Below are 26,933 nucleotides of genomic sequence, written 5' to 3'. Positions count from 1 at the left end.
GATTGGCCAACACACACAAACGATGCTGTGCTGTGACTCTCTCTCTCTCACGCACACACACACGACACGCAAAATTTCGCATTTAAACAGACAACAGCAAATACTTAAACTAATAACAAAACATACATTTGCTGATTCAGATGCGCCAGATTGTCAAAGCAAAGTCAGAATGACCTCCTCTCCTAGGTTCACGAAACGGTCGTCCATAAAATGCATTATTGTTCTGTTGTAAGTAACCTTAATGAATCGTAATTGCATCTACTTTCGGAAGGCCAAAGAAAGTGCTTTTGTTTTCACCTAGAAACAGACAGTGCTCCCTGACATGGCTTCATCAACTTGCTCGGTTAGCGTAAACACGCTAACCGAGCAAGCTACAGAAACAATAACGATAAGGACATTCTCCAACCAGAAACCGTGGGTGGACAGATCAATCCGTGCTGCGGTTAACACACGCACTGCCACTTACAATGAGGCTCTTCTGACCGGGAATATGAGCGAGTACAAAACATCGTGCTATGCTCTCCGTCGTGCAGTAAGAGCCGCTAAACACAGATACAGAGAGAGAATTGAGTCTCATTTCCAGCTCAATGACTCTCGACGGATGTGGCAGGGACTGAGGACCATCTGTGCCTTTGGAAACAAATCCTCCGCGGAGGTGAGAGCAGATTCGTTGCTGGCCGACGAGTTAAACACCTTCTTCGGCCGCTTCGATGGCAACGGCGGCGGCGGCGCGTCTCTGCCGCCCAGCGCATCAGGAAGCAGCAGGCAGAGCAGCGATGATCCTTTAATCACTGTGTCGGAGGATGAGGTTCGGAGGGTGCTAAAGAAAGTGAACGTCAGGAAAGCAGCCGGACCTGATGGGATAACGGCCGTGTTCTGAGGTCCTGCGCCGATCAGCTCGCTGGTTTGTTCACTTCCATCTTTAATGAGTCCCTTGCTACCGCCATGGTTCCCACCGCATTTAAAAAATCTGTCATTATCCCTGTGCCAAAGAACAATAAACCATCTTGCCTGAATGACTATCGCCCTGTTGCCACATCTATAGTCATGAAGGTTTTTGAGAGACTTGTAAAGAGCCACATCTGCTCCTCCATACCTGATACTTTGGACCCTCTTCAGTTTGCCTATCGCCCAAACAGATCTACGGACGATGCCATCTCTCACGTCCTCCACTCTTCCCTCACAAACTTGGACAGCAACAATGGGAATTATGTAAGGCTGCTATTCATTGACTATAGCTCAGCTTTCAACACTATAGTCCCCATCAAGCTGGCATCTAAACTCACAGACCTCGGCCTAAACTCCTCACTCTGTGACTGGATTCAAGACTTCCTCACCGGCAGACCTCAAGTGGTGAAAATCACACACTGTGCTCTGTTCTGGTCTTTATTAACTTTAGACTTAAAGACATTTAAGATTAAAGTTTGAAAAATGTCTATTGAAAATGTGTATTTTTAGAATGCAGAAAAAAGTACTTGACTAGCAAAAGAGGATGTGTAGATGTATCAAAGAATATTTTCAGCTTCATTACAGTAAACCTTTGGTGCATTTTATTAGACTGTTCATCATAAAAATCATGATCTATATCTCTGTCTTTCTGTCTGGCTGTCTGTCTATCTATTGTTCGATCGTTCTGTCTATCTATCTGTCTTAATAGTCATAGAATGTCCTTTATTCAGTGTTTTACTATTTTATCTTTTATTATAATCATTTTATATTAAGTCATTATTTATCTACCCTGTTAAAAAGAACAGCAATAATTTATCCATTGTTTTTTCTGTCTGTCTGTTTTATTGCATCAATTCCTGCTTCTATTTCAATTTTGCTTTACATCGTTTTAGCTCATTATATTCAAAAATAAATATTTATTAGGTTTTAATAATTATCTGAGCACTATCCAGTGTCTTCGCTATTTCTCTCCAGAAGTTAAGAACAATAAAAATAGTCTTTTGCACTCTTTTAAATCTCTGTTGTTATTGCACTCTCCAGTAGTTTGTTGTTGTTGTTCTGTCTCTTTACTTTCTTTTTTGCTTATAAAACAACAGTCCGGGCAAATGTTTCCACATTGTTGCAACAAACTGAGTGTACAGACTTCATTTATTTCGAAAAAAACAGGTATGCATGTACAGTACGCTGATGATGAAATTTGCACCATACCCAACCAAAGAATACTTTGGGCTTTATACTATAAGACTTACATTTGAAATTGTCATCTAAAAACATTGTTATAATGCAGAAACAAAGGTGCTTGTCAGGTTTACAGACAGATAGAGAAGTATCAAGTACACAGGTAATTCCTTTAGAAAATACAAGTTTAGACTTTCATGCTTCAATAATTACCCTGTGCTCATTTTCTCAGTTTTTCGCCCTGAAGATCTGCAGCTCTGTGGTGTGGAAATCAGAAGCATGTGTGAGGTGAAAAGTTTAGAGCAGGATGGATTTATGCAGCAGTCATTAAAAAACCATCTGATGGCGATGAGCGAAGGATTTGCTTGTTTTTAGAGAGGCTGGATTTGTCCCAAGCCGCTGATCTGAAGTCTGTCGTGCTTTCGGTATATGGTGGGTGAGTCGGGGACGAGCTGGCCCTGAATCAGTGCTTCGGGAGGAGGGGGTGAGAGGGGTCAACACGAACAGGAAATCATCAGCGCTATGAATAAATATGGCAGTGTGCCTCGGTCCCGGCTGGACATATTAAAGGCTCACAAAGAGCTCTTGTGTCTAGACTGACCACTGCATGTGGCTTGACTTTCAGTGATGAACGAGTGACTCGCAGGTTAAAAGACTGTTGCTACAGGAGGGGGAGAATAACGCCTACTTAAATCACTCACCCTTCTCTCTTCCTGCTGTCATGATCCAGAGAAATCCACTGACATGTGTGTATAGGCCTTAGGAAGTGTTGTTTGAACTAAAATTCAAGCATTTGTTTTGTTTCTAAATGTTTGGCTGTAATGATTCATTTAGTATTATTTAAATACTATTATAGTATTCATTCATATTTTGAATTGACACAATTGATTTGTTATGACATACTAGCATGCTGCCTACCATTTCTGCAATATCTTTATGTGGCAGGAATAATAAAAGTATATGATATTCCGTTTGGTCAATGACTGTTTTCAAACAGGTAGTCTTGCCTCCAAACTTACACCATTGGTTTGACCAATGTCGTTTTGGTCGTGATACTCAAACAAACTGTTTTTTTTGACAATGTAGGGCCACATTGTTTTTGGAGAATAATTCCAGAAATCATTTATATTTCTCTATCCACATTGGAATGGAAAAGTGAAGCATATGCTACTATGATTATCCGATATTTTCATGCATTTTAGCTTAATGTGGATAGACAACTATGAGTGAGTCACCTGAAGGACAATTCTACTTGAAAACACAGTTTGAGCATCACAACAAAAACCGACATGCAGCATTGATTTACCTAATGGTGTACATTTGGGGGCGGAGCCTTCTGTTTGTTCCGAACAATGGCAGATGGGGGCGTGTTAATTGTTCATTGGCTAAATTTGCAATATCGTGTTATTCTCTATTATTTAGTAAACCTTTAAATATATTTAGTATGAAAAATAAGTAACATATAATAAATTCAGAAAGAGAATATCTGGATAATTGTACATTGAGTTTATTGTTCAGCCAATTAAATAAGTAAATGGAAATAAAATTTTGATTTAAATTCAAAAATATTTTGATTAACTAGCATGTATATTTCTACACAAGTATTTGAACATAGAATGTCACCAATCAGAATTAAGCATTCCAGATTTTACAGGATCTGATTGGATGTTTCGTTCTAAACTAGTTTTGTGTGTTCTAAACTAAAGAGATTGTCTCGTTTTCCCAGGCCTTGAGGCATCTGTGCAACATCCTGCCCTGAAAAATGTGTTCCCTGATCCTGACATATGCAAACACTTATAGAAAGAATGTCAAAGCAGGACACGTACAATCCCTCCAATGAGCAATTCATCCGCTCTGTATCTCACTTTGCATTAACAACCCTTCTGTTTTAAATTCATTTAGCAGATTTAATGCTTATGCACATTTGACTCCGTGTACATGGTTTATTTTTCTATATTTGGTATGTCTGCTATAATAAACGTTTGCGAGCCGATCTGTGATGTCATGCTCTGATCCCGCGGGAGAGATCGACACCGCCCCAACCGTCAGACTTAAGACTTCATACGCCGCTCGGCCTCCGCAGGCCTGCGCTGTGATTACCGTTAAGCCATTTTTACTACCGACTTTACAGCCTCCAGGTGTTTGCTCATGAACATGAATGCAAGTCTGGCTGGAATTGGACCTTAATAAGGCCGGCCTGTGAAAGAAGCTCTTGACTCATGGCTGCTTCATTGAATGAACAAACTAACCTCTCGGATTGAGGCTCCGCTCTCCTGATGGAAATACTCTTGGAACTGATGTAATTTGACTGAATGGGATTCGAGGGGCAAGTGAAATGGTCATCCCGCTGAGTCGCTGAAGCACGTCATTCGGTTGTTCCTATCAGTCCGGATTTATATGAATGTTTCTCCTCTCATTTCTGCCCACCAGTCAGTCCTTAAAAAAAGGGGGGTTGGAGGTAAATGTAAGAAGGGTGTTAAATAGAGTATCTTGCTATGAACTTTTGCATGTGGGAATTGCTTCAAGAATGAACCAAATCACAGCAAGATAATTGTGAGAAGTGTCTCTACGGTATATTCATAATCCATGATCGGCCTCAGTATTTCACACTCTCATCCTCTCTCTAAATTGATTTTATTTTTTACATTTTTATTTATTTAATTTATTTTTGGTTTACTTTATTATTATTATTATTATTTTAAAAACTTTTTAAATTGTGTCTGCATTTTATCTATTCATTCATTCAGAAGGGACAGCTTGGAAATAAAATTGCAGCTATATATTCTAAAATTAAAGTTAATTTAATATATTTTAATTTAATACAGTTTAATTTAATTTAATTAGAAAACATTGCATTTTGGAAAGTATTTACATTATATTAAGTTCACAGTATCTTTTTTTCTTCATTTTTTCAAATAGGTGTATACATCTATAAAAGTTTACATTTTCTTTTTAAATATTTTTTATACATTTAATTACTATTTTTTTTTTTTAATAAGAAAAATAATTTTTTAATTATTTTTCTTATTTTTTAACTCCATTATTTTTTAATATTTGAAATTACTTATAATTCTTTAATAAATATCAGTATCACAATGAATATCATTACAGGCAGCAAGATAAATTTGTGTTGATCAATACTGATGATAAGTTTTATGTTGTTGAAATTTTGTTTTGTTTATTAAAGGATGAGTTTGAAAAAACATGAACCACTGGACTACTTGTTCTATTTATTTTCTAGCAAATAATATTTATATTCCTTTCACAACTAAGCACACTTTTTTGGGATGCTTCCCTAGGTCAGATGTCATATCACCAGCTGAATTTTGGGTTGTCCATTTCCATCACAGCCCTGCAATCATGTCTGTTATTGCAAATGTCAGAGTTCTCCAAAGTGTGTTTTTCTTTTTCCATCACAACACATGCTTACACTCTTACTCACACAACCTCCCACCTAAACGGGCGCACACAGGGGCCTTTGTTATAACAGGCAGCCGTTGTATAAATAATAACGTTTAATGTAAAAAACAACTCTTTTTATGGAACATTATTGGAGGCCTGAGGTTTAAAATCCTGTTATTTGAAACCGTTTGACTGGTCTTTTGAATGCAGAATGTTTGTATCTCTGCAGGTATTGGTGGAATGGAGGAATTCATTCTCAAATCCGCCACCATCTCAACATCTCCGGCCTGCCCGCCCTTCACGCCACTCAACTTTGAAGCTACGCCCATCGTCAGAGTAGCAGTGGAGCCCAAACATCCAAGTACGTGTTGATGAGCAAAACCAGTCACACACAGAACACATCTTGAGTATCATTTTGTATTGTGCTGCAACAAGTAAAGCATTGCAGTACACTTCTGGACACATAAAGCAAAAATATCTGATAAGCAAAAAGCAAAGAAGAGTGTATTGAATCATCACGATGACTCAGTAGTAAAAATGAACTGGCTGTTCAGAAGAGTTATTTTTTCTCTGCCCTGGAGCTAGTCGTGCATCTGAATGTAATAGAAACTTTTAGGGTATATATTTAAGAAGCTTAGTATCTTTTCCAAGTGTCTGTGATGATCCTGTTACAAAACCTTATGAGCTGCCTTTTGCAAAGTGATAAGCCTAACACTACAGAGAACGTGCTAATGTTGGATATATTAGGGGTGTAACGATACACGTATTCGTATTGAACTGTTTGGTACGAGGCTTTCGGTTCGGTACGCATTACAAATCGAACTATTTGTTGGACTAGTCCTATTACAGCATATTATCCTATTAGGTTTGATTAGTGCGTGTGCACATTTAGAGTGCTTCTTTCACTGCATAATGCAGTCTATTAAAATGCATTTAGAATGATCACAAAATTTAAGATATGGTGGCAGAAAATATATATATTTACATAATTTCATATAGTTAGTCAATATCAAAGAAGAGTACCGTTTTTTTCTGATTACAAATGATTTTTACAACAGTTCAATAAGCAAGAAGTTAATGAAGAGACTTACGTTTTAGACAGCATATTGCCTGTTTTTGCTCAATTTCGCCAACAAAAATAAATCCAAACACAGCCACAGCACTGTTTTGCATCTCTGAGCAACATGACGGTGTTTCGTTCCTGAATGAATCAACCGTTTAAATGATTCGGTTCAATTGACTCACTTATTAACAGTGACTTGCTGCCACCTGCTGGCGGTTTTAATTTCACATTTATAGTATCTTTTATTTTATTTTTTATTAATTTCAAACATAAGTTGTCAACGTTTTATGTTTAAAATATCAAAACATTATTTATGCATTTGTAACTGTAGGTTGATGCATTACATGTCCCTCTGGGCTGCATTAAACAGTGTGTAAATACATCTAAATGCCATTCAGATGCAATTTCTATGTTTCCTCTGCATTGCAAAGATTAATTTTGTCAATACCAACTTAATTTGCTTGGTAACAGCTCAAATGTCTTATTGACTGATTAAATGTAAAAACTTTACTCAAAAGGTGATGCACACTTTTAGAAAAAATGGCTTTATATAGGTAAAAAATGTCCATAAAAGGAAAAAAAATAATTTAAACTTATTGGAAAAGATTAATCTGCTACATGACAATAGGCAACATCAGCTGGAATACTTCAAACCGGAGCTGTTTTTGTTTTATATGCTGCTAAGAAGACACCCCAGGAGATGAGTCAAGTATAGCTCTGTAATTGTTCAAAGTAAAAAATTAGTTTTAATAAATAAAAAAATTGAAAAATCAAGGAAATTTCTCTGGCATATCTTTCTTTTTGCTGTATCGAAAACGTACCAAAACCGTGACACCAATGTATCGTATCGAACCGAACCGTGAATTTTGTGAACCGTTACACCCCTAATATATATATATATATATATATATATATATATATATATATATATATATATATATATATGCACACACACAATATTTATTTATTTATTCATTAATTTATTTATTGCTCACCAAGGCCACATTTAGATATTTAATTATATAAATATAATTTATATATATATAAATAAATAAAAAAAACTTTTCTATTTTAATACATTGTTAGATTTGCTTAATAATTACAAAAAATACAGTAAAATATTTGAAATAACGTTTTTTTTATTTGATATATGAATATATGTTTAAAATGTCATTTATTCCTGTGATGCAAAGCTGAATTTTCAGAATCATTACTCCAGCCTTCAGTGTCACACGATCCCTCAGAAATCAGTCTTATTTGCTAAATTGCTGCTCATTAAACATTTCTTACTATCATCAATGTTATAAACAGTTTAGCTGTGCAATATTTTTGGTGAAAACCAATATACTATTTTTTAGGATTTTGTGATGAATAGAAGGAACAGCATTTATTTGAAATAGACATTTTTTTGTAACAGTGTAAAAAGTCCACTATCACTTTTGATTGATTTAATGTGTCTTTGCTGAATTTTTTTTTGTTGTTTTTATTTTATTTTTTTTTGCTTTTGCATTTATCTAAAGTACATGCATGCAATTTTCATGTAATTATTATTATTGATTTATTTTTTCAATTGCATGCATTCCAAGAGATTAAAACCAATGATCCTTTTGTTGCAAGTGCCATGGTCTAGTTGTTTTTTTGTTTTGTTTTTTACAAATTTAGTACATTATGGAATAGAGCTGCACGATTCTGGATAAATTGAGAATCACAATTTTTTTTGTCTCAAATAGAGATCACGATTCTCTACGATTCTGAACTAAACAAAATAATGTGTGGCAAAATATTAATTGCTGCAGTCTATTTAAAAGTGTTTCATTTAAATTAATTATTTAACATTTTAATCTATAATACAGTGTGGCCCGGTTTCACAGACAGGGTTTAGACTAAGCATTAGATCATAGTTCAATTAAGACATTTAAGCAATTTTTATAAAACATGCTTAGGAAAAAAACATTACTGGTGTGCATCTTGAGACAAAACAAAGGCATTGATATATTTTAAGATCAGTCAGTGCAAGTTTATTTCAGATGAAACAGCTCAGATTTACATTTTAGACTAGGACTAGGCTCAAGCCTTGTCTGTGAAACCCGGGGTATATGTATTTAAAATATACTCTATTTAATACACCAATTTTTAGTATTAAAATGATGAAAAACTGGTTTGTATTAATGATTCAATGACTCACTCATACCTCACTTGTTTCATTAATGGATGAATCAGTGTTTTTGAACGAATCTCGAATGAATGATTCAATGACAAATACATTTTTTAAAAGTCACTTGTCAACACCTAGTGGCGAAACGATGCAATCGACACAAACGTTATTTGAAGCTTCACTTACTTTCAAAAGATGAGTGGCTCTATTTCGATCGCTACCATAGACATCAATGTTTGTAGCCGAACTATAAACTTTTATCCCAGTATTTCTATGAATGACTGTAAGACAGTTGAAAAGACTGTTTGTGAAACTTTTTCTTACCTAAAAAAAGATAGGTAGATCTGTCTGCTCTCTGGATCAGCAGCAGCGCGAATGCAAATTAGAATTTTACGGTATGATTTTTTCAAAGTTTTAATAGACACGGGTGAATCGTTGTCATTTAGAAATTAGATTGTGTGGGTATTTGAATCGAGATCGCGATCTTTTAACGATTAATCGTGCAGCTCTATTATGGAATTGACTTCTCTGTGAAAGCTACGTGCAATAATACCTTATAATCTTCCCAAAATTAGGTATCTTAGACGGCAACATTATTATGCTGTCTGTCTTTTGCAACAGCTTTTGCATTATTTAGCATACCTATGATGCCTTAATATACTGCCTACGTAGGCAGCTCACTAAGTCACACTGATACAGAGCATTGACTAACTAAAAAAAAGATGCATGAGCGTACAGATTATGTCGTCACGTCTCATGAGTCTCTAAGGTGCAAATATCCCTAATGGTGACGTCTCCAGGTTCACTCTGGAGTTTCAGAGATGGCATGGAAACCCCGTCCGTCTCAAAGCATCGCACTCGCTCATGTGGGATGCATTAGTCAAGAGCACAGCTGTAATGAGGAAGTTAAATGTTTCCCAGTTTAGCACAACAAAGAACTGTCTGATCTGGATTGCGCGATCACACACAAACACAAGAGCTCTTTGTGAGGGCGATAGCCGTCCCAGAGCGCTGTTTCAGGGTCTAGTTTCATAACCGTAACTTCAGCTCGCCTTCAGGTCAGGAGAGGCCATTTCTGGTGAAAACACTCTTTATTGGAAGCGCTCTCATAGTCCTAGTGTTACTGCTGTCACTACATTATAAACAGAAACATACTTTGATGTTAGACAGCATTTTTAGGAGAGAATGAGATGCTGTTTAAAGGGTTATATCATAAATCTGTTCTTTTTTTCCCCCTGAGGTCTACTTATAATGTTAGATTGTTGCACCCCAAACAGTCTCAGAATTAATTTTTTATGAGCCCTTATGACCCTTTGAACTTTAAACATTTTTTTTTTTGGTTGTTTTTTTTTTTTTTTTTTTTTTTTTTACTTCATTTTTTAAAATACTCTCTGTTTGTGAAAAGAATAACAGCGTTTTGTGCACTGATACGCGGGCTTCGGGTTTGCAGTCGGGTCGATATGGTTTACGCTGCTCTGTCCTTCATCAGCCTCTTAACAAAGCTGCATCACACTGACAACTCCACAAAACAAAATTTAGACTCAAATTTTCACACAAATGTGTGTGTGTGTGTGTGTGTGTGTAGGTGAGATGCCGAAGCTGGTGCGTGGGATGAAGTTACTGAACCAGGCCGACCCATGTGCCGAAGTCTTGATTCAGGAGACAGGAGAGCATGTTCTGGTCACTGCAGGTGAAGTGCATCTACAACGCTGCCTGGATGACTTGAGAGAGAGGTGAGGAACCACACGCACACAAAAAATAGGGGTGTAACAATTAATCGATATTGATCAATACATCGATACGATGCATCAATGCCACGTGTAAAATATCGGTATCTGTAGTATAAATAGGCACCTTTATTTTGGCACTGTCCACATTTTCACATAATGTCCGTCTATGCATTACCGCCAATGCATGCGTTCTCGTTCAAACTCACGTATCAGGACTCGATATAAGGACTTCCCGAAGGCACAAGGTGAGCATAAAAGACGCTCGGGATTGTTGGCAGAACAGTCGAGCGCTGTTTTCTGCGCTGTGAGACGTTTTCGGGTCACGCACACAGACAGCCGCGTTTATACCGCGCAAATACTAAATTGAGCTCTCTTCCTCTTCTTTCTCTTGTGCATGGATGATTCAATACAGACAAAACTGCATCAAAATGCGCGTTTTGGAGAGTATCTTAGTAAATACATTGGGTTATAATTAGGCATATGTCTTAACGTAAACAGTTGAGAAAGAAAACGCATGTGTATCAGTAGGCTATATTAAACCCGTGCTTACTCTATATGTAAATAACATGTTAAATATGTTAAATAAGTTAAATAACCTTTGTAACATCAAAAATGATTAATCTGTATTTAATTTATACATATATATATATATATATATATATATATTTATTTATTTATAATATGTGTATGTAATATATATATATACAGTCGTGGCCAGATTATCAATTATTGGCACCCTTGGTAAATATGATCAAAGAAGGCTGTGAAAATTTATCTGCATTGTTAAACCTTTTGATCTTTTATTAAAAAAAAATCACAAATCTAACCTTTTATTGGAGAATAAGAATTTAAAATGGGGGGAAATATCATTATGAAATAAATGTTTTTCTCTAATGCACATTAATCTGCATGAGCTGCACTATAGCAGAGCTTAGACCAATTCACACCTCTGGAGCTTCTTCTCTTCTTGTGACAAAAGTGAAGCGAACGCGGAGAGAGAGAGCGAGTGTGTCCGAGAGAGAGACAGAGAGAGAGCGACAGTGCGCGAGAGATATGTATACTCATATGTGATAAGGGTACAGCAAACCAGTGTTGCCAGGATCATGGTTTTCCCGCACAATTGGGCTATTTTGAAAGTACAGTCGCGGGAAAAATTACAGAGCTGTGGGTTGCGATTTTTTTTTTTTTTTTTTTTTTTTTTTTTTTTTTTTTGGGCTACTTTTATAATGTACCGCGTCCCCCCAAAGTCTACACATGTGATCGCAAAAGGAAGTTATTACAAACACTCGATGGTGGTTTAAAGTGAGTTCTGAGTAAAAGTGTACTATTAATCTCGTAAATTGCCTTATGTAGCATGATGCTAATGTTAGCTCTAATGCACCAGCAGAACAGGTCCAAATCTTCTTCATAATGTATTTTGTCATATTACTTCATGTAAGGTCGCAAGAAAATGTTTTTTTTTGTATCTATTTAGAAATACTTTTGATAATAGTCGGGTAAATGTATACTTGATTGAAGTAATGTGACATGGTAAACGTTTTATTACCAGTATAAAGGCTGATAATGGCTGAAAAAAAAAAAAGAATAATAAGGATTATGTCTCATACTAGCGGAGGTGTGAAAGGTTCTGTTTCCTTTATCTAGTTTGTCATGTATTTCTTTATTTCAACTCATTTACAGGTAAATCCTAGTATTTTAAATGTGCGATTAATCATGATTAATCACAGTCCATGACTGTGATTAACGCGATTAAGAATTTTAATCGATTGACAGCACTAGTTGTTTTCAATTTGCAATATCAAAAATCATTCCAAAAAAGCCTAATTGAAAACTTAAGAAGTCATTTTTGCAGTGACAATGTGCTTTGAATGAAGTGAGATTACAAATCAGAAAATACTCTACATTGTACATTATATGATGAAAATGCAGAAAGTGGACATGCAGCAACATATTTGAACCATCAGGGTAAAGACCTGATTAAAATACTCAGTTCAGAAAATTGGAATCCACTGGGTTAATTCCCACTAAAAACTGCAGCATCCTCGCTCATTTGGGTATCAACTGGCCAAAAAATTTAATGAATACATTACCAGTCGTCAATCGAAGGCGGAAAGAAATTCAATGCGTTTGTTTTGAGGCGCAATGCAAATTGTCACCTAAAATGCAAATAAAACAAGTTATTCTGTATGAAATTTGGGGAAGTTTGATAACTCCTGGCACTGTTTGTGCAACTGGTTGCTACATTTTAAATGTAAATTAGGTGACTGGTAGTTGGTAAGCTCTTCTGTTGTGATTTATATGAGAATAAAATTGGCCAGGATGTTTGGAAAGTCACCAGAATGGCTTTTGTTGTGATTTCTACACGCTGCTACGGTACATTGTTGGCTGTGTGTCACAGTTTGTTACAGTTTTGTTGTTCCAGAAACTGTCCTTCATCTCATTGATAGTACTACAAAATCAGTTTGAGTTAAGACCGACAAGAGATAGCGGGGGACAAATCGAGTGAGAAAGTGTCACATTAACACAAAGGAGTGAGAAAGCCAGTGAGGGATATGTCATGTTTTGTGGATGTAGATTAAATTGGCTCTGCTAGAGCAGTGATTGGCTTGTGAAATCACACCAACATTCCTTCGCTAAAAAACCTCGTAGTGGTGTAAGGCAGTGGTCTCAAACTCAATTCCTGGAGGGCCACAGCTCTGCACAGTTTAGCTCCAACCCTAATCAAACACACCTGATCCAGCTAATCAAGGTCTTCAGGATCACTAGAAGTTTCCAAGCAGGTGTGAGTTGGAGCTGGTTGGAGCTAAACTATGCAGAGCTGTGGCCCTCCAGGAATTGAGTTTGAGACCACTGGTGTAAGGAGACACAAATGAGCTCTCGCACACTCCCCATCTGCTGCTCTGTCTCGAGCTGCGGGCCAGTAAGTTATTTTGTCCTGTTTTCGGGCATCGTGAAGGAAAGACTCATCAGTTTGTTTTTAACATTTCCGCCCAAGCGTTCTCAGTTCAAGCGTGTTTAACGGCCGTTGATGGGGATAGAGATCCCTCAGGTGTAATTTGGCTTGACTGTAATGGAGTCCGTCTTGTCAAGGTTTGGAAAAGCTTTGGCTAATGCACAAGATTCAGTTGGGCAAAAAAGTATTTAGTCAGCCACCAATTGTGCAAGTTCTCCCACTTAAAAAGATGAGAGAAGCCTGTAATTTTCATCATAGGTACACTTCAACTATGAGAGACAGAATGGGGGGAAAGAATCCAGGAAATCACATTGTCTGATTTTTAAACATGAAGTTAAACATGAAATCCCCCCCCCCCCCCCCACACACACTTTGAGAGCCACTGGATTAAAGCAATATGTCCCTTGCTAATTTAAAATATTTATTTCATAATAAGTGACCCCAAACACTCGTCTCCACAACAGTACAATATTTTTTTTCTTATTTATTTCCCATCAAATGTTTCAGCCAATTAAACCGATTCTGTAAGCAGTTTGAGAGGAAGCTATTTGGTGAGTGTTTACCCACATTACCGATTGTTTTAGTATAAAAGTGTGCTGTTATTGTAATTATGGCCGTTTTAATGACGTTAATGATAATTCTACATGATAGCAGTGTAATTTGAGTTAACAGGAACTCATTTCTGTTTTAAAAGCTCCACTAATGGGGCCATGGAGGTGCATGAGGCAGTAGAGGTTGAGAAACACTGAGTTGGGAAATAACAAAAAATAATGAGGTTGAAGAAGTGGAAGCTAACTGTGTGAATCGTATCACACCAGGAGCTGTCAGCGGTGAGACAGCAGCACCTGCAGACTGCCCAGTCATAGCTCTCGGGAGCTTTCTAGTAAACATTTTCCACTGGACTATCTGCTTCCCAAACCGTTCTGTGGCCGTCTGGATCCAACTGGACTACTGAATGTCTCCGCGAGGACAGCAGTCATGTCAACCGTCTGCTCCACTTAACAAAGCCTAGTGACCCATGAGACCCAAGTGTCCGACTGTGTCCTGGATTGTGTGATATTCTTTGGAATCAGTGCGCTTGTATCTTCCGGCAGAATGTTTATGTCTGTTTCCTCACGCAGACAGAGAGAGATTAATGTGTATTTGAATAAATTCTGCATGAATGGCCCACTGTAAATGAGATTTTACTGTGCCATAACGACTTGCTGGAGAATTGGAGCCCGGCTCTTACCGTTGGCTGAATGCCAGACTTGAATGCCGGCAATAATTTTCTTTCATGTCCTCCCAGTTAGTTTGAAAAATAAGCCTTTTTATACAACCATTCTTTTTTTCCCTGGGTAGTTACCGTATATACTGTGCATATATATATATACATGCTTCCAGGAATTGTGTACAGATCCTTGCAACATGGGGCCGTGCATTATCATGCTGCAACATGAGGTGATGGTCATGGATGAATGGCACAACAATGGACCTCAGCATCTCGTCACGTTATCTCTGTGCATTCAAAATGCCATCAATAAAATGCACCTGTGTTCGTTGTCCATAACATACGCCTGCCCATACCATAACCCCACCGCCACCGCAAACCGCTCACCCACACGACGCCGTACATGCTGTCTGCCATCTGCCCTGTACAGTGAAAACCGGGATTCATCCATGAAGAGAACACCTCTCCAACGTGCCAGACGCCATCGAATGTGAGCATTTGCCCACTCAAGTCGGTTTATGACGACGAACTGCAGTCAGGTCGAGACCCCGATGAGGACAACCAGCATGCAGATGAGTTTCCCTGAGACGGTTTCTGACAGTTTGTGCAGAAATTCTTTGGTTATGCAAACCGATTGTTGCAGCAGCTGTCCGGGTGGCTGGTCTCAGACGATCTTGGAGGTGAAGATGCTGGATGTGGAGGTCCTGGGCGGGTGTGGTTACACATGGTCTGCGGTTGTGAGGCCGGTTGGATGTACTGCCAAATTCTCTGAAACGCCTTTGGAGATGGCTTATGGTAGAGAAATGAACATTCAAATCACGGGCAACAGCTCTGGTGGACATTCCTGCAGTCAGCATGCCAAATGCACGCTCCCTCAAAACTTGCAACATCTGTGGCATTGTGCTGTGTGATAAAACTGCACATTTTAGAGTGGCCTTTTATTGTGGCCAGCCTAAGGCACAGCTATGCAATAATCATGCTGTCTAATCAGCATCTTGATATGCCACACCTGTGAGGTGGATGGATTATCTCGGCAAAGGAGAAGTGCTCACTAACACAGATTTAGACAGATTTGTGAACAATATTCGAGAGAAATAGGCCTTTTGTGTACATAGGAAAAGTCTTAGATCTTTGAGTTCAGCACATGAAAAATGGGGGCAAAAAAAAGTTTGAAAAAGTAAAATTTTGTCCAGTGTGTGTGTGTGTGTGTGTGTGTGTATATATATATATATATATATATATATATATATATATATATATATATATATATATATATATATATATATATATATATATATATATATAAAATAAGAGTTTATTTGCAAAAAAAGATAATTTAATTTTCAAAAATCATGTTTTTTCATTTGTGCATTCCAATTAATCTAAATCATACTGCAGTTGTGTTATTTTGATTAGGTTAAATATAACTAACAAATACAGCTAACTAACACAATAAACACATGATAACATAATATAAACCAATTTTTAAAAGTTATCTGTTTTTGAAAAGAAACTCTTCATATATAAATTACATATTTTTGTATGTTGCTATTTAAATAATTATCATACAATATACAGGTGCTGGTCATAAAATTAGAATATCATGAAAAAGTTGATTTATTTCAGTAATACCATTCAAAAAGTGAAACTTGTATATTAGATTCATTTATTACACACAGACTGATATATTTCAAATGTTTATTTCCTTTAATTTTGATGATTATAACTGACAACAAATGAAAGTCCCAAATTCAGTATCTTAGAATATAATTAGAATATCAATTAAGACCAATGCAAAAAAAAATATTTTTAGAAATGTTGGCCAACTGAAAAGTATGAACATGAAAAGTATGAGCATGTACAGTACTCAATATTTAGTTGGGGCTCCTTTGGCCTGGATTACTGGATCAGGTGTTATGAGAGCCCATGTTGCTCTGATAGTGGCCTTCAGCTCTTCTGAATTGTTGGGTCTGGCGTATTGCATCTTCCTCTTCACAATACCCCATAGGTTTTCTATGGGGTTAAGGTCAGGCAAGTTTGCTGGCCAATCAAGAACAGGGATACCATGGTCCTTAAACCAGGTACTGGTAGCTTTGGCAGTGTGTGCAGGTGCCAAGTCCTGTTGGAAAATGAAATCTGCATCTCCATAAAGTTGGTCAGCAGCAGGAAGCATGAAGTGCTCTAAAACTTCCTGGTAGACGGCTGCGTTGACCTTGGACCTCAGAAAACACAATGGACCAACACCAGCAGATGACATGGCACCCCAAACCATCAATGACTGTGGAAACTTTACACTGGACCTCAAGCAACGTGGATTATGTGCCTCTCCTCTCTTCCTCCAGACTCTGGGGCCTTGATTTCCAAAGGAAATGCAAAATTTACTTTCATCAGAGAACATAACTTTGGACCACTCAGCAGCAGTCCAGTCCTTTTTGTCTTTAGCCCAGGCAAGACGCTTCTGACACTGTCTCTTGTTCAAGAGTGGCTTGACACAAGGAATGCGACAGCTGAAACCCATTTTTCTACCACATCTTGTCCTTCCCTTCGCCTCTCTATTAATGTGCTTGGACACAGAGCTCTGTGAACAGCCAGCCTCTTTAGCAATAACCTTTTGTGTCTTGCCCTCCTTGTGCAAGGTGTCAGTGGTCGTCTTTTGGACAACTGTCAAGTCCGCAGTCTTCCCCATGATTGTGTAGCCTACAGAACTAGACTGAGAGACCATTTAAAGGCTTTTGCAGGTGTTTTGAGTTAATTAGCTGATTAGAGTGTGGCACCAGGTGTCTTCAATATTGAACATTTTCACAATATTCTAATTTTCTGAGATACTGAACTTGGGACTTTCATTAGTTGTCAGTTATAATCATCAAAATGAAAGGAAATAAACATTTGAAATATATCAGTCTGTGTGTAATTAATTAATCTAATATACAAGTTTCACTTTTTGAACGGTATTACTTAAATCAGCTTTTTCATGATATTCTAATTTTATGACCAGCACCTGTATAATCTGGGATTTATATTTTATATCATTTAATGCATTTAATAAAAATATATAATAAAATTTTTTGTAACATTTTATGTTAAATTTAAATATAAATAAATATATATATATATATATATATTGTGGCGGGAGGAGCCAACGACAGACACAGTGGGCGTGGCGTCAAGCCTCGGAGAGGTTTTTATTAAACAATATTTAAGATAAAGTGTCCAAAGGGGGAAAAGTGTCCAAAATAAACAGGGATCTGGTGTCCTCGTTGTGCTGCGGGGCTCGTGAAGGAGGGCAGTGTTCAGGAGGGAAGGGTCCAGGTAAGGGGCGGAGTCCGGCGGCCGCACGCGCTCCCGTCTGGAGGTCCCGGGGCGCGGGTGACGGCGGCTTCTGTGGCGGCTTCGTCCAACTCCTTCATCCCCGGGTGCTCGACGGGATTCCACGGCCCGGCGTCCTTGCCCGACGGCCGTATCGCGGGTGCAGTGTCGGCCGGACTGCGGGTCCGGCCGCTCGCGTCTCTGGCGGCGGCAGGTAGTTCCCTCTACGCTCCCTTTCCTGGACCCACGAGGACACCAGCGTGCATGCACGGGGAAGAGACCGGTCTCCCGAGGAGAGGCGCGCTCGGAGTTTAAACGGCGGCGGTGATGAGGCTCCATTCACGTCAGGTGCGCCTCATCACACGCCGCCAGCCCTGGCTGTTTCAGCGCCCCTCCTCTCTCTCACACACCCACTCCCGTCGGGAGCCTGGTGAAGGGCGGCGAATAAGGGACGGGGTGGTGATGATGGACAGGGGGGAGGCAGCCGACTCGTCACAATATATATATATATATATATATATATATATATATATATATATACATACACACACACACACACATAATGACTTTTACTCAATTAAAAATTAAATAATCTTCATGCTAATCAGGTCATTATTATAATTAAGCAAACAGTAATAACATCAATTAAGAAAATCAAGTTTAATTTAATTTAAGTATCCATATTTGACAAGTACTTTTGACCGTGTATGTTTTTTTTTTTATGATTGATATTCACTGTTTTCTCTTTATCCTCTAGGTTTGCTAAAATTAAAATCAGTGCATCCGAACCAATCATCCCGTTCCGCGAGACGGTGATCCGGCCTCCCAAAGTGGACATGGTGAACGAGGACATGGGAAAGCAGCAGAAGGTGGCGGTGATTCATCAGGTCAAGGAGGAACAAACAAAGTATCCCGAAGGCGTCCAGGTGGATTCCACCGGTCTGGTCATGCTCACCACCCCTAACAAGATGGCCACGGTCAGGGTGCGGGCTATTCCTCTTCCTGAGGAAGTCACCCGCCTTCTGGAAGACAATGTGGTGCTCATTCGCACAATGGAGCAGTTCAGCCTGTTCGCCCGGGAGGGCAAGACTCTGGACATCAACCAGAAAATCCTGAAGAACATCCAGGATTTCAAGGTGAAGTTGGAGCGCAACCTGCAAGGCCGCAAGTGGAGGGGAGCCGTGGAGCGTATCTGGGCATTTGGTCCACGCCGTTGTGGGCCAAATATTCTCCTCAACAGCATCGAGGGCTACCGGAGACCTTCCGTGTGGCAGTGTCTGGAACAAGAGGCTGAGATCAGAGACTTTGACAACAGCATTGCGAGTGGCTTCCAGTTGGCCACGCTTTCTGGTCCCATGTGTGAGGAACCTTTGATGGGGGTTTGCTTCTCTGTAGAGACCTGGGACATGAAGCTTTCTGCAGCTCTAGCTCAGCAAGACTCAATCGATGAGGATTCCCAAGCTGCAGAGCCAAATAATGATGACCAAACTGAGAGTTCTGATGCTAACGAGAGGAACGCTTCATCGGTGAGCTCTAACCGAAGCAGGAGCAGAGTGGAGGCCGCCTGGAGTTCTGTGGACTGTTATGGGCCGTTCTCAGGGCAGCTCATCGCTGCTATGAAGGAGGCCTGCAGATACGCCTTCCAAGCTAAACCTCAGCGGCTGATGGCGGCCATGTATTCATGCGAAATCATGGCCACTGCTGAAGTCCTGGGTAAGCAGTTTATTTAGTCTCAAAAACATACAATGAACACAGTCGGGAATCAAACTTTATGAAAGACAAATTGTCGGTCCATGGTTTTGTTTCCCATAGCATTGTAATACTAAGAAGATCATGGAGCCACACTACAAAAAATGACTTTTTTGTCAGTTTTATTTTAGTATTATTTAAATACTATTAGAGTGTTTGCTATTTTTTTAATTAATTTGTATTATATTTATATTATATTATTTGTATTGTATCTTAAATAAATCCACAGTCTCTGACATAGAGAAAAAGGGCCCTATACCGTGCAAAGAGGAAATAGTTCTCCCAGTTCCTTGATTGAAAGCTGATGTGAAACAGCCATATGTGATGTCGTCACTGCACCAGGTTCCAGAACAAAAGCGAGATTGTCTGGCTGACATGCCTGTGTGAAACGAACCCAGTTGAAGGGGTAAGAGAATCCTGCCCCACGAGAACAAAAACCTCTGAGAAAATCAGCCGGCCGGGGCCAAAGGGGAGAAAATACGTAAATATTTTAACAAATGGTGCAAATTACCTTCCTGATCGTTTTTGTTCGCTTGGGAAAAAAGTTTAAAATCTGTAAATGAAACGCAGGCATTTCTTTTCCGTAACTACAATGAGAGCAAAAGTATTTGGGAGTGCAGCTGGAGTGTATTAGAGAAGATAATGGTTCTGGATATAAAATATATAAACTTCATTTTTCACTGGCAGGATGTTTTCCATATCCAGATAACTAGGTCACACTGTTGATATCCAGGTGTATGTATTGCAGATGTTTCCAGATGAGATACAGTCTTACATGTATACATTAAAGCTTAAAGGGCCTCTTAAACATTCTATGCTTTTGTATCAGGTAAAGGTTTTTACAGATGCCAATTTACAATGTTAGTCAAAAAAATGTGTGCGCGTGAATGTGTGTGTGTATGTATACACAGTCACGGCCAAAAATATCAGCACCCTTGGTAAATATGATCAAAGAAGGCTGTGAAAATTAATCTGCATTGTTAATCCTTTTGATCTTTTATTAAAATAATTCACAAAAATCTAACCTTTCATTGCATTATAAGAATTTAAAATGGGGGGAAATATCTTTATGAAATAAATGTTTTTTCTGTAATACACATTGGCCACAATTAACGGCACCCTTTTATTCAATACTTTTTGAAACCTCCATTTGCCAGTTTAACAGCTCTAAATGTTCTCCTATAATGCCTGATGAGGTTAGAGAACACCTGACAAGAGATCAGAGACCATTCACTCATCCAGAATCACTCCAGACCCTTCAGATTCACAGCTCCATGACGGTGCTTCTTCTCTTCAGTTCACCTCACTCATTTTCTACAGGGTTCAGGTCAGAGGACTGCAATGGCCATAACAGAAGATTGGTTTTGTGCTCAGTGACCCATTTTTGTGTTGTTTTTGAGGTTTGTGTTTGGATTATTGTACGGTTGGAAGATCCAAACATGGCCCATTATAAGAGTCAGTCACATTTTATCTGTTGGTATTTGACAGAATGCATGATGCCATGTGTCTAAACAAGATGTCCAGGACCTCCAGCAGAAATATAGGCCCACAACATCAAAAATACAGCAGTATATTTCATTGTACACATGGGGTACTTTTTATCCCTGTGTTCACCAAACCCATCTTGAGTGCTGCTAAAAAGCTAATTTTTTTAGTTTCATCTGACCATAGAAGCCAGCCCCATTTGAAGTTCTAGTCGTGTCTGATAACTGAATATGCTGGAGTTTGTTTTTGGATGAGCTAGGAGAATTTTTCTTGAAACCCTCCCGTATAACGTGGTGATGTAGGTGCTGTTTGACAATTTATTTATTTATTTTTTTAAGGTTTTCTGACCCCGAGACTCAACTATTTTCTGCAATTCTCCAACTGTGGTCCTTGGAGAGTCCTTAGCCACTCAAACTCTCCTTCTTACCATGCATTAGGACAGGATAGACAGTTTCGTAACATTTTCTGTTGATTGGAAATTCTTAATTAATTATTGCCCTGATGGTGGAAATGGGAATTTTCACTGCTCTAGCTCTTTTCATAAAGCCACTTCACTAATTTGTGAAGCTCAAGTATCTTTTGCTGCACATCAGAAATATATTCGTTGGTTTTTCTCATTGTGATGGATGATTAAGGGAATTTGGGCTTTGTTTTCCCTCCTATTTATATTTCTGTGAAACAGGAAGCCATGGCTGGATAATTTCATGTTCATAATCACCCTGGAGTGCTCAAAATTGTGAATATGAATGTTAATATACTTCAGAGATATTTTACTCATAAGAATTTCTAGGGGTGCCAATAATTGTGTATTTGAGAAATACATTTATTTCATAATGATATTTCCTCCATTTAAAATTCTTATCATCCAATGAAAGGTTAGATTTTTGTGAATTATTTAAAAAAAAAGATCAAAAGGATTAACAATGCAGATTAATTTTCACAGCCTTCTTTGATCATATTTACCAAGGGTGCCGATATTTTTGGCCATGACTGTTTAAAATCTGAATATATATATTAATAAATTGTAGACAGTGTACTCACTTGTAATGTATGTAAATCTGAATATAAATATTTATTTTTTATTATATTATAATCTGAATAATAATATAATTATAACTGTATGAATATATAAATATAAATATGTATTTATAAATCTGAATCTAGTTATCAGTCTGCATCTAATACATCTAATAATGTAATATTTAAGTACAATTCTAAATATATAAATGTAAATGAAAATATTTACTGTTATAGTTTTGAATATATGCATGTAAAACTAAATCTGAAAATATAAATGTACATTGTAAATCTTCTGAATATATATAAATATGCGTGTGTTTCTCTTTCAGTATCAAACGATGTGCAAATCCAGCGTCGAACTGAGCCCTGTTTATAAAACTTTCGTTAACAAACATACTTGTGAAACTCCATTGCTGACCCGAAAAATAAACTGCATCCACTGTTTACTTAACGCTGGGTTCTTCGGGAAGCTGAACAAGGTTATCTTTCCCTCACAACCAAAAACACTTCTGTAAAAACACCAAGCGAGTCCCGTGCAGTGCAGCCGAATGAAGCACGTTGATGGGCGCGCTCTTGCTCTCGCTCCGGTCGATGTGTGTGCAGACACGTACTTCTGGGAGAAATGCCCATAGAGTTCCACCCTTCATGACGTCATTAAGAGCCACGATCGAAAAAACTTCCCGAAACTTATAAGAAACCCGGAAGTGTATTTGGCACAGAAATAATCTGTTATACGTCCAAATCGTTTTTTGATACTTTGGCCATGTTAAGCATGATAATCCATCTCTTTAACAGTGTAAATAAGTCAACATGCATGAAACAGCATTGGACCCCCCCTTTAATAAATCTGTGTGTGTGTGTGTGTGTATATGTATGTGTATATGTGTGTGTATATATATATATATATATATATATATATATATATATATATATATATATATATATATATATATATATATATATATATATACACATATATACATATACATATATACATATACACTCACTGGCCACTTTATTAGGTACACCTTGCTAGTACCGGGTTGGACCCCCTTTTGCCTTCAGAACTGCCTTAATTCTTCATGGCATAGATTCAACAAGGTGTTGGAAACATTCCTCAGAGATTTTTGTCCATATTGACATGATAGCGTCACGCAGTTTCTGCAGATTTGTCAGCTGCACATCCATGATGCGAATCTCCCGTTCCACCACATCCCAAGGGTGCTTTATTGGATTGAGATCTGATGACTGTGGAGGCCATTTGAGTAAAGTAAACTCATTGTCATGTTCAAGAAACCAGTCTGAGATGATTTGAACTTTGTGACATGGTGCATTATACAACTGGAAGTAGCCATCAGAAGATGGGTATACTGTAGTCATAAAGGGATGGACATGGTCAGCAACAATACTCAGGTAGGCTGTGGCGTTTAAATTATGCTCAATTAGTACTAAGGGGCCCAAAGTGTGCCAAGAAAATATCCCCCACACCATTACACCACCACCAGCAGCCTGAACCGTTGAGACGAGGCAGGATGGATCCAATCTTCTATTGTCCAATTTTAGTGAGCCTGTTCGAGTTGTAGCCTCCGTTTCCTGTTCTTAGCTGACAGGAGCGGCACCCGGTGTGGTCTTCTGCTGCTGTAGCCCATCTGCTTCAGGGTTCGACGTGTTGTGCGTTCAGAGATGGTATTCTGCATACCTTGGTTGTAAAGAGTGGTTATTTGAGTTACCGTTGCCTTTCTATCATCTCTAACCAATCTGCCCATTCTCCTCTGACCTCTGACATCAACAAGGCATTTTCGTCCACACAACTGCCGCTCACTGGATATTTTCTCTTTTTCAGGCCATTCTCTGTAAACCCTAGAGATGGTTGTGTGTGAAAATCCCAGTAGATCAGATTAGTAGATGTGTGTGTGTGTGTGTGTGTGTGTGTGTGTTTGCATATATCTATGTGTGTGTCTGTGTGTGTGTGTACGCACACACATACATACATGCAAATTATGTTATTTTTCCAGTTAATGTTAATTTGTAGAGTCAAGTTTCAAATTCTATGGTCCACCAATAACATTACATCATCCAGCAGTAGGAACTGCTGCAATAACCATTAGTACATCTGATCTATGACCTCCATCAACAAAATCACTGTCATTACAATTAGACAGGCCGTTTTTGCTGCTGTTCCTTTAGGTCTTCTATATATAAATGAACTCCACATACTGGTAAAGTTCAGCAACACAGCCAACTTGAAAACTGAGTAGGTGTTGTTGCATCAGCATATATGGTCATATGTTAAAGTGCTCATAGATTTCTGATTGAGCCGTTTTTGCTGCCTAGTTTCACTAAATAGTCCCAGTGGGCTGCAGAAGGAGCTTGGCGTTGTGAATGCTGGAATATGTCTACATAGTCCATCAATAATTTTTAAGAGCAAGGAAAATCCTGTTTTCCACTATACATCCCCTCTAACTGTCGAGTCAATAACAGTTTTATATAACAGAGTAACAGAGGTGAGCGTTCATGGCCCAGATGTACAGAGGTCATGACCTTCTATAGATGTCTGTCATCGAGTATTAGTTAAAGGAGAAGGATATCCGCAACAGATTAATTTTAACAAACATCTGATTGCATGTGAGATTCTGCCTCGTGATGATGGATTTTGTGTGCATTTGGGGATAGTAATTTAAATAAAGCTAAAATAAAATAAAATGTAATTATTAGATGAAAAACGTAAACCTAAAAAACTTAATGAGAATCAGAAGTGTTTGAAATAAATTTATCTTGAAGCGCTAAAATGACTAAAACTAAAAATAAAGTAAATAAATAAAAATATATAATATAAAATTGTGAAATTATATATATTGTATATATGTAATAAATATATAATTATAAAAGTACTTTAAATTAAATTACTGAAATTAAAATAATAAAAAAACGCATGTTAAGGTTAGTTTGATGACTTAAGTGAGAGTACCTAAAGTACTTAAACAAAAGCTGAAATAAAATAAATAAAAATATATCATTATATATAATGAGAAAATATGAAAGTTAGTTCAAAATAAATACTTTAATAGTCTTCATTAACAGCAAAATGAGTAGATATTTAAGATCAATTAAGTTAAGATTAGTTGACTGAAATAAGTTTAAGTACTAAAGACAAAGACTGAAATAGAAATAAATTAAAGCTACATAGAAATGTTTAAAAAACTAATTACAAAAGCATGTAACAAAAAACTTAAACTATTAAAATTAAAGCTGAAAATAAAACAAACGCTTATTCAAAATATTAATAAATACTGCAATTAATTAATAATAATAATGAATTGCAAAAAGGAGTAGAACTTTAGATCAGTTTACAGTTACTTTGCATATGTTTTTTTTTTTTTTTTCCCCAAGTGAGGTTCTTCAGGTTTGTAAATATATGTGTGTTGCAGGTCGTGTGTATGCCGTTCTGTCCAAGCGGGAAGGACGAGTCCTCCAAGAGGAGATGAAGGAAGGGACGGACATGTTCATCATTAAGGCTGTACTTCCTGTTGCCGAGAGTTTTGGATTCGCTGACGAGATCAGGAAGAGGACGAGTGGCCTGGCCAGCCCACAGCTAGTGTTCAGCCACTGGGAGGTGAATGAATAAATGAGTGAATGAATGAAGGAAGGAGGGAATGGCTGTGCGAATGAATGAACAAACTAAAACATTCACTCAGACTCACAACTAAATGAATGGTTGTGCAATGGTTTCATATATTTTGGATTCCTGTAGCTTTTATGTCTGGCCTGCCCTTTCCCACTAAGGATCAATATATAGATTTTAAAAACCATCAACCAATCAATCAGAAATGGTTGATTTTTCCACCTTAGTGGTTGTTATCTGCAAAATCCAATATCCATGTTTAATAATTAAGGAATGAATGAATTAACAAGTGAATGAATGAATGTGTAAATAAGCAAATTAATTATTAAAGAATGAGTATAAATGATGAATGAATGAATAATGGACAAACAAGAAGAATAAATGAATGAGAGTGAATTAATTGCCAAATAAGTGAAGTAATTAATGATTTTAACAATTATTAATGTTGAACGAATGTGCTAATGAATCAGTGTGAAAGAATGAACAAATCAATGAATAATCAAACTATATGCTTGTTTGCATTATATTTCATATTTTCTTCATGTTTTTGTGGAAATTTTATTTGTTGAAAGAAAAAAATAACAATTTAAAGTGTCCTTGCGGAATACAAGTATTAATTTTGTTCATTTTTGTAAAAAAATAAATATTTCCGACCTCAAACTTTTGAACAGTGTATGAATGAACAAATGACAGCAAACTGACGAATGAAGGAGATGTTTCTACTTTGCTCTTTGACATGTTTAGTGTTCAGTTATCTCACCGTCAGTCAATACTTTCCTCAGAACACAGAGTTAGTTTGCTGTACAGGATAGGACATGCATACACCGCAAAGATACTGGACCCAGTGCCAGACGTTCATATCTATACAGATGCCTGATAATATGTGATCATATGTGGCTGGAAAACTGTATGGGCAGGCCAATCCATCAGATCCAGTCATATTGATCTGCTGTCAGATGTCAGGACTGCTGATCTGGCAAAAGCGTGTTTACATTGAGAGTTGTGGAACAGTCAGCGAACGAGCCGTGTGTGTGTGAGAATGTCTGAACCCAGAGAGCACTCTGGATTGATCTGTGCATTACAGACATGAGGCAGAGACACGTACACAGTG

General features: G+C 37.8%; 1 protein-coding gene across 2 annotated transcripts in view; it reads left to right on the top strand.

Moving 5' to 3' along the window:
• Positions 1 to 26,933, top strand: part of LOC306858073 (elongation factor-like GTPase 1) — a 139,142-nt gene that overhangs the window by 100,509 nt on the left and 11,700 nt on the right. For both annotated transcript variants that reach the window (XM_079398456.1, XM_079398455.1), the window contains exons 16-19: positions 5,759 to 5,890; positions 10,333 to 10,480; positions 18,704 to 19,659; positions 25,629 to 25,813. In XM_079398456.1, coding sequence (XP_079254582.1) covers positions 5,759 to 5,890; positions 10,333 to 10,480; positions 18,704 to 19,659; positions 25,629 to 25,813 — 1,421 coding nt within the window. The remainder of the gene's footprint in view (positions 1 to 5,758; positions 5,891 to 10,332; positions 10,481 to 18,703; positions 19,660 to 25,628; positions 25,814 to 26,933) is intronic.

This window comes from Barbus barbus, assembly GCF_936440315.1.
Source record: "Barbus barbus genome assembly, chromosome: 1".
Classification (NCBI taxonomy): domain Eukaryota; kingdom Metazoa; phylum Chordata; class Actinopteri; order Cypriniformes; family Cyprinidae; genus Barbus; species Barbus barbus.
This window is presented reverse-complemented; position numbering and strand designations above follow the sequence as displayed.